The sequence below is a fragment of the Halyomorpha halys genome, unplaced genomic scaffold, assembly GCF_000696795.3.
Source record: "Halyomorpha halys isolate HHAL.00 unplaced genomic scaffold, Hhal_1.1 Scaffold573.1, whole genome shotgun sequence".
Taxonomy (NCBI): Eukaryota; Metazoa; Arthropoda; class Insecta; order Hemiptera; family Pentatomidae; genus Halyomorpha; species Halyomorpha halys.
In genome coordinates, this window is record NW_027105077.1 from 233,353 (window position 1) to 242,972 (window position 9,620).

The 9,620-nt window shown below is 31.8% G+C and overlaps 1 protein-coding gene across 4 annotated transcripts in view; it reads left to right on the forward strand.

Moving 5' to 3' along the window:
• The first annotated feature begins 901 nt into the window (after positions 1–901).
• LOC106684359 (tubulin alpha-2 chain) overlaps positions 902–9,620 on the forward strand; it is a 39,991-nt gene continuing 31,272 nt past the window's right edge. Inside the window, exons 1-3 of one of the 4 annotated variants that reach the window (XM_014426399.3) lie at positions 904–1,077; positions 8,910–9,136; positions 9,331–9,532. Coding sequence is in view for 2 of the 4 variants with exons in the window: in XM_014426397.2 (XP_014281883.1) it covers positions 9,128–9,136 (9 nt within the window). In the remaining 2 variants the exon portion in view is untranslated. Of the gene's footprint in view, positions 1,078–8,909; positions 9,137–9,330; positions 9,533–9,620 lie in introns of all 4 variants that reach the window. The other 3 variants (XM_014426397.2, XM_014426398.2, XM_067048386.1) reach the window with 3 other exon arrangements.

Consider the following 9,620-nt stretch of genomic DNA (forward strand, 5'->3'; position numbering starts at 1 on the left):
ACAAGCACAGTAAAGGTAATGTTCTATTTTGCTTACTAACGATGACCACCACCACGTTAGCTATTGTGTTGTCTTTAGTTTCCTTTAGTTGTAAAAGTGCAGTTGAATTACTGGTTAACTATTTTTTTTTTCTTTTCATTTTTCGTACTATTTTATAAAACTTAAGGTTTCACGTCCGTTGTTAAAATATCGAAGAACAGACATTTGGGACTATTACAAAAATAGATCATGCTAATATCTAAAAGTGAGCCAATATCAATACTCTTGGAATAGTTTAACGATTTTTAAAATAACCAATTATATCTATCAATTATAGAAATTAATTGAAAAATAATGTATTTCGAAACCAAAGAATTTCCGACTTAATTCCTTAAACATTTCCTGGTTTTCATTATGATTATTATTCCTAAACTATTAAATCATAGCGAAAGTGAAAACTAATAGGATAAATAACTACAGGATGGTGTTCTCTGACTCACTTCGTTTATGAACTTTTTTTTTTTTTGTTCAACATTTCTGAAGGAATGTTGCTTTTTGTCAATGTACAGTCCAACATTTGAAAATAATAACAGAAACGACCAACACTAGTAATTTTTGGAACCTATTACGATACGGTAAAAGCTCCAAACGATTTTAGGTGATACTAGAAGATTATTGATTGACCGTGTGTGAAGATGAAAGGAATATGGTCCGGGTGCGGTCATTTTAGTTTTGACTGCCATCAAAATAGCCCTGAAGAAGCCCTGCAACGTGGGGCGAAACGTTGGCTCATTAAATTAGTATATTTCTACTATTTGAGTTTTTCTTGACCGCACCCGGACCATATTCCTTTCATCAATTTTAGGTGATCATTTAAAGGGTCAATCACAAAAAAAAAAATTATTGACCGGCTGATCGCCAAAGTATCATGTGTTTGTAGTTCTTGAAGTCTCATTCAATGTTTAAATGATAAAATATTTAAGTTATGAAAATTGTACAAAGACATTTTACATAAAGAACACAAAAAAAAAACAGTGTCGGGAGGTTTTGTTTCCGTGATTTATTTACTCAGCGAAAAATGACCCATAATAAATAATGGTAAGTAATCTGACATTGTTAAATATTTCCTTAATCAAATTTTATTGATAGCCTTATCACTATAGCAAAACTCTAGAGAATTTAATTATATCTATTGGGTTGTAAAATAAGTTGGTAGCGTTTTTTACTGGTGATTTCAATAAAAACTTCAGATTCTTGTAAATATTTTTAATCAATTATATACGACCCATTTTGATCTACTACATGTTGCCATCTTTCATGTAATTTTTTTATTCTGTCCTCCCAGAACTTCTCAGATTTTTGCGCAATGAACTCCTCCATGTGCGTTTTGCAGTCCTCGAACGAATTAAAATGTTTCCCGTTAATAGAGTTTTGAAGGGCCCGAAATATCTGTTGGGGCAATGTCGGGTGAATAGGGTGGGTGGGGGATCACATCCCAGCCTAAGTGCAATAAACTCTGCCGAGTCTGCAAAGACTCTGGAGGACGAGCGTTATCGTGATGGAAAACTATGCCTTTGCCATTATGAGACACAAATGATTTGAGACACTTGCATGAGATATGCTAAGCGTTTCTGCGATATCCCATATCATTGAGTGAGGGTTGTCTGTGACCAATGCTTGAATTTGGTCATCGGCAGTTGAAGTACGACCCGAGCGCTTTGTGTCTTCAAAGTCAAAATTTCCGGACGGAGCTTTCACCTAAGGCATCATTGTTATACACATTGCAAATTTTGTTAACCGTCTGTGCAGTGGATTTTCCTTTTCGGAAATAAAAAATCATTAAATTATAAAATGAATTTTTTTTTCTCTTCCTTTTTAAGCAAGCCAAACACCACTTAAAGATAAGGAATTGAAACTTATGCATAAAAGTACTTTAACTAATCCTTTTTTAGAATATGTAAACATTATTGACCGAGTAAACATGATTTTATAAACACAGAGGGGATTAAATTGGAATATCGAAAAACGCTACGAACTTACTTCACAAGCCAATATATATAAAACGAACAATTCGAATATTAAATCTAGACCAAATCGTATATCTTGACCAATTTACATGCTATTTTTATGCAAAATATTCCCTGTCTTTATGGGTGTAAACCTGGGGGTGGGTGATAAGTGAATACCATTTTACGAGACTTTTTGGGGACTAAGAGGACCTCAAAACATGTATTTCTGCCAAATACTCAAATTAGAAATTTTTCACGGACACAGTACTTTCCCTTACTACATACTCCATATATAGGTAAGTGAAAGTAAAAACCAAACCGTAGCTCTTCCTTCTAAATAATGTAAAAATGTAATATGTTTTTTTTAAGAAGATAGTCCGGGTGGCGGTCAATAAAGGTATCAAAATAGTAAAAGAAAACTATTTATTGTTAACCAACTTTCCACCCTAATTGGTAGTGCTTCGTCAGGGCTATCAGATGGAAACAAAGATGACATTTGAATTCAGCTGTCATCATTGTTTCAATCTGACAGCACTCGTGTTTTAATACGCCAACGTAAATGGTGGAATCGTGATGGGATTTTAAATATATCTGTATTTCACCATTCATAAGGCATTGTACTTGTCACTTCTCTACATCAAAGTTCTAAATTATATTCTTATATCAACTGTAAAATTACAAATTTTTAATACTTTAAGATGACCCAAAATATTTCCGGCAATAACATTTATCGGTCGAACTATATTCTTGAACTATTAGAATTTACTATATGAATCAAGATTATGAATTTACTAGTGTAAAAGTATAAGAATATATACTTCCAGAGATAATAATAAAATATTTTATTTTGGTGAATGTAATATACCACCAATAAAAGCAAGTTAATTATACTAACTATCATAACTAAGGATGACTAAGTTGAACAAATTATTAATGAAGTAACAAATATTTGAGTTAATGAAGATAATAATAATCAAAAATATAATTAAATTTCATCGCACAAGGGAAAAGTGGTAGGTTATATCTCTATGGTTACCTCTAGAGTTATTCATGCAGAATTATTCACATTAAGAGACCCTTATGTGGCATGTCGGATTGACATTCATTATTCAAAAGACAGACTGATGTGACTGACTGTCACGAATACTTTCTAATATGATATCCAAAAGCAAGTGCCTTATATGAATAATATTTTTAGACTAATAAGCATAATTATTAATTATTTATATAATTATCTTTGGTTTTATTGATATTCCGACTGAGCCTAAAAGGATCCATTATTTTCATAAGGATCTCTCCTTCATTTGAGATTTGTACTAAGGACTAATCTTGGACTAGGTAGCACATATTAGAGGGTTGAGGTGCTGTACTATCTTCATGCTTGAACGTTATCTAGTTCTGAATTCGGAGGTTCGTACCAATAAGTACTAGACGAGAAAAAGTACTGACGTTTTTCGAACGAAATAACTGTGTTTCACCCCAATTTTTTATTACTTTAATAAAAACTGTATAATTAAACTACCTCTGATTTGATTGCTGGCAGATATCTCTATGTCCAATGGTTCCTGAGACATAGTTTTTCAGAAACCATAAATTTTGTCCGAACAACAAGAAATCATCTAGTTAATTTATTTTGAAAAATACCATAAAAACTACTGCCTTTAATTTGAGTGGCAACAGACATCTCAACGTGATAATACGTCCCTTGGTTCTTGACAAAAAGATTTCCCACAATAAATTTACAAACTACTGATTTTTCAATACTCACTTCATGAAACATTGATTTTTAGAAATATATATCTCGGTAATTACTGAATATAAACATCTCTACTAAATCTCATAATTTAGAAAATATACTCTACTTCATATGATGTTCTTATGTTTTCTAGTTTTGTGGCTAGTTTCAAAAAGATGGAGCTCCGACTGAAAAATTAATCATTTTTTTAACGTATTGAAACAGCCGCCATTTTTCTATCTCGCTAAATATTTATGCTTAATAGACTCATAATTTTTGACTAGTAATTATGCGTAGTTTTCATTAAAGCAATAAAAAATTGGGGTGAAACTACTGACATTTTTTCCATGGGGCTCTTGTACTAAATGACTTTGAACGATCAAGTGAAGAATATGGGTGATTACATTTATTCCCCTACTTTATTTATTTATATTTTACCGAATATATCAGTATTTACTCAACTATTCACAACAGAAATGGTATCCCCACTCGTTTTGATTGGTTGGAAAAAAACTGAAACGTTAGCGCGTGTCTCCTCTCTCTTATTCCAGCCCTTGTTCAGACCTCAAGACTTGACCGTCAGAAACGTTTCAGAATTTGGCCTCAGACATTAAAATATCTTAGATTTCGGAAATATTCAAAAAGATTAAAAATTCTTTTCATGTAATACTTGAATAAAACCAAAAACAGTTTCTTAAACTAGTTCTTAGAGGGGAAGAGGAAAATTGTAACCAATTTGGGAACCCATTTTTCTTAATGCACCTCTGCTAGAGACGACTAGCACGAAACCCTTTAACACAAACACTTGGATTTCACACGAATCTCTCTCCGACAAACCTTGAGGTGATAAAGCCATTTCACAAATCATTATGAAAATATTTGAAGATTTAAAATTAATATTTCCGCTATTAAGATATACGTTCTGATGAAATGGATGAAGATATGTGTGTTATTAACTATGAATTTTTGGTTGGATATGAAAATCATTTTTAATAAACTATTATAATGTGAAGAGTTCTTTTCATGTTGGCTAATGAAATCCCTAACACTGTCGCATAAATGAAATGTCATTCCGTTTGTCGTTTTCCCTGTATAGTATTCCCTTTTGTGGTACGAGCCACATCTACGAAGCTGTGTGGTAGGTAATAATCCCTGGAAATAGATATGTTGTGTGGATGAACCAGCAAGCTCTCTATGAAGGGGACCATACCAACATTAATAATTCAGACGACTGTAAACAGCTTCTACGAAGCACTTTCATAGAAAGACATATCTCGCTCGGGAATTTTATATTTCAATTCTGTCCATAATGTTCTATGACTGATAAAAATAATGAAAATATAAAAAAATAATTTCTATTATTTTTTACCATAGTTTCGACATGAGAAGAAGATGGTCGGGGGTGTGGTCAGCAATGATACACATGTAAGTAAAACATACTTATTTGTGCCGATGTTTTGATCTGAATTTCAGGCCTTCGTCAGGGCTAAAAAGAAAAAACGATATAGTAAACGTAATTAAAAAAAAATTAAATAATTACAAACAAACTTGGAAATATATATAACAATTTATTTAAAAAATTTAAAAGTAGACATTAGATTATATCATATCACAGCCCTCGAAGAACGGTGCCGAAATTGGAGGATAAAAATAAATCCCAACACATCCCATCAAATCACCTTTACTCTTCTTCATAAACCTACCGCCTGCTCTACAGTATATTTTAATAATGTGGCTCTTACACCTGTTGAACAGATCCGCTACCTTCGACTACATTTGAACAAATTACTAACTTGGAATCCTCACACAAGACTGAAAAGACGGGGAACTGGACGTAGATTCCGACTATTACAGCACTTATAGACAAACGGTCTAACTCCCAACTCATTACAAAACACTGATCTACATGACAATAATAAGGCCCATCTGGACATATGGAGTTGAGCTTTGGGGCTCCACTAAACCTTCGAATTCCTCTCTTATCCAATCCTTACAATCAAAAATCCTCCGTAAAATCCTCAATGCTCCTTATTTTGTTACAAATAAAACCATCCATAAAGCCCTAAATGTTCCTTATGTAACTGATCTAGCCCGAATCCGATATCATTCCATCCATTATAAACTCCTTAACCACCCAAACCCACTAGTTTCTAGCCTTGCTTCCTCTATCATTCCTGGCAATACTCCGAGGCACCTGAAAAGAAGATGGCCTCGTGACCTTATATTGTAAAATGTTTTTAGAGTTCTACTACTGGGTGGTTTCTATACATGCTGTATCATAATATTTTCATTATGTCATTATGATCAAATTTACTTGTTGTATTTTTTATACAGTTGTAAATATCAATAAATAAAAAAATGTTTCCAAATTTGTTAGTCTATTATTTTTTTTCCTCTCTGAATGATGGTTGTCGTCTTCTTGTTTTTATAGCCCTTATGAAGACCTGAAAATTAGGTAGGAATGTCGGCACAAATAAATAAATCAATTTTTATCCATTTTTGCCCCAACACATTTTATTTTTCTTATAAGTCCGACGTTTCGGCCAATCCGGCCATCCTCAGGGACATCTTAATACAATTTTAGAACTAAAATTATTTGAACACTCAACTTCATGCAGGCTATTCTGCCCAGGTCACAACAACAATTTCTAATTAGTCAACTTTTACATTAAAACCAAAAATTAAAATTCATTTATCACTGTCACTTGTTAAAACTTTATCAAGATAAAGTTATATATTAAGATTGTTGCGGCCAACATATGATTCACAAATCGATAATTGGAACATGTGATTTTTATTAAGCCTCTGTTGTTTTTTTATACTGAAAATAAGCGGACGACTTCTTAGATTCTCAGTGTGCACACACATATCGTCTCCATTGTCCACCTCACTACATACTCGTAGTTGCCAGCATCCTGGCCATTTATATCAGCCACGGCGGGCGGACTACTTGGGCTCATCCTCCAAGAGGACAAGGCGGCCGGACGTACGTCGATCTACCTCCACCGGAACATCTTCTCAGGACAACAACCACAACCAGGGCCCCATCAATCACCAGTGATATAAGACCTTTTCTCTTCTCTCTTTCGTTCAATTCATGTAATTTTGAGATAGTTTTAAGCTTTCTTTTTCCCCTAGTTTCTGTATTTTTATATATTTTGTGTTCCTTTCATTATGTTCACTTATTTAAAAATACAAAAATTCGACTATTCTTTTCTTTTCACTACTTTTCACGGTTGGGCTAGTAAAGGTTCCTTTTGAACCCCTACCCGCCGTAACAAAGATGAAGTTTTAACAAGTGACCGTGAGAAATGAATTTTAATTTTTGATTTTAATGTTAAAGTTGACTAATTAGAAATCGTTGTTGTGACCTGGGCAGAATCGCCTGCATGATGTTGAGTGTTTAAATAATTTTAGTTCGAAAATTGTATTAGATGTTCCTGAGGATGGCCGGATTGGCCGAAACATCGGACTTATAAGAAAAATAAAATGTGTTGAGACAAAAATGGATAAAAATTGAATTATTTATTTAAACAAAATGAACCAGTCTCAATGAAAGTGAAAATATTATAAATATAATAATTCTTTTGTTTATTTGTGTTTTTTTCTGCTGACTGCTACTCTCGACCATCTTCTCCTCTTATATCAACTATCTTCACCTCATTATTATGTTATAAATATGAAACAATAAATGGAATAAGGTCCGAGTTCGGTTAAATTAAACTCAAATAGTAATATTTTGTACTATGTTTAAGTTACAAAATATAAATTAACACACATGGCCAATCAGCAATTTTCCAGCACTAAATATGAAACATTTCTAGTAAAAAATATAAAATGAATTTCACATAAAAACTTGAACAGTTGTTCGAAGAAGACGGATTGAAATACAAAAGAAAAAAAAAAAAAGAGAGAGAAAAAAAGGAGCATCAGCCATCCTTCTCTTAATAAAATCTCTGTGAGCATCGAAGAAGAAATAGATTTTCCTGAGAAGGACATCGCAATAACCAGGGACAAGTTGTTCTTCAGCGTATGTAGGACATCAATAACAGGAGGAGGATTTACGAGATGGTAGAAAAAAGAAATAATGTCCTGCCGGGTCGGGTTTTTCTTCATTGGCAGGACCTGTCTCCTTTCATCTCAATCAATCCTTTACAGCAGCTCTGTTGTAGAATTGAAATAATATTCTGGTACAGGTTCGGTCGCTAGTTGATTCTTATAATATTATTTGAGTTGTTAAATAGGCCGTAAACGGTAATAATGAAATTATTAATGAACAAAATATTATTTTCTAGAGGGGGGATCCATCCTTAGGAAGGTTTTATAGAGAACTAACAGAACCGGCAATGCTTCGCTAGATTTGGATATATAGATTAATTGAACTCAATTGAAAGTTTCATATAAATTAATATATTTCATTAAAATTAAACATACATAATTACTTTTATTTACATAATGGATTAATGATTGAATTAATTGCTTATTATATATATTTAGTAGATAACAACATATAATTAAACAATATGGTAATAATATGTAATAAAAATATTGGTAATAATATATTACAAAAATCAGTAAACAAAATATCTCCTGTCCCTATACACTTTATTAACATGTTTCCATAAAACCGTTTCATCTCTCATTACTAATAATAATGGTCCAATAAGATTTTATGTGGGAAATTAACTATAATTAAAATTGTCATTTGGAATTTACAGCTTTAAAGTTATAATAAAAAAAATAACAAAATTTAAATTTTAACCTTACTAAATTTGGTATTTTTTTATATGGGTTCAAAATTTAATAGGCAGTATTTTCGTTAATAATTAGTGATTTTTTATTCTTCTAGATAATTCGATTATTTATCATATTGTAACATATGGTATATACGAAATAAAATATGAGTAGTTCTTATATAATAACCTCACTGTTCTTTAATGTAAGTACTGTGTACGTATATATAGGAGCAAACCAAAGTTCATATTCATTTTTAACACATCAAGAAGTGCTTTGCTACTAATTTCCGTAAAAAAAAAATGGGAAAAAAATTGTATGTCCTTATACTTTCGCCTTTGATTTCTTTTTTGAAAAAAAAATGGAAATTACACCAACAAACCGGATAAAATTAAACAAATCAGAAGCGTAGATATCATATAAAATGTTTAAAATTGTTTTCTTTATTTCAGACAACTACTTCGTTTCTTATAAGAGGATTTACTTTAAAGGATTACTCTATTATATGTGTTAATATACATTGAAAGAGCAGACTTAGGGCAGAGCAGGGAACCTGACTTCCAACGGTTGTAATAAATTATCATTTAGAAAGAATGTAGAGGAATAATGAAATAAAATATTAAAAAACTCCTCCTTCAACAATATCAAGTGGAAAACTATTCCTCTTAAAATGCTAAATGTAAGGAATTATAAGACAGCTACCTAATTAATTGTCAGCAAATTTACTCTACTTTAAATATGAATAACTATTTTTTTTTTCGTTTAGTAAGATGTTGAGTATTAAATGAAAAATGAGTAAAAATTCTAATTTTTTTTCTTACGATGGTCTCTTGAAGTAGTTTTTAAGGATGATTACTGTTTCTGTTTTTTTAGGCAAAAAATATGTGTAAGCTATTAAAAAATTCAATCTTATAAAAAACAACAACATAATTTTGGTGGAAAACGTTTAACATCTGGGTATAAGAAACACCATCAAAAGAAAAAAAATGAAATTCATTCATCCTAAAGGAGTTTCTAGGCAAAATCCTACATACACAGAATTAAACTTGCCACTCGTCACCCCAGTCGAGTGAAAGTATGTTTACTTTATATTATTCTATCTTATAAGAATTCAATCTTTCCTTCTAAAATTATCACAGCAAGGTAAATCCATTATTTTCATA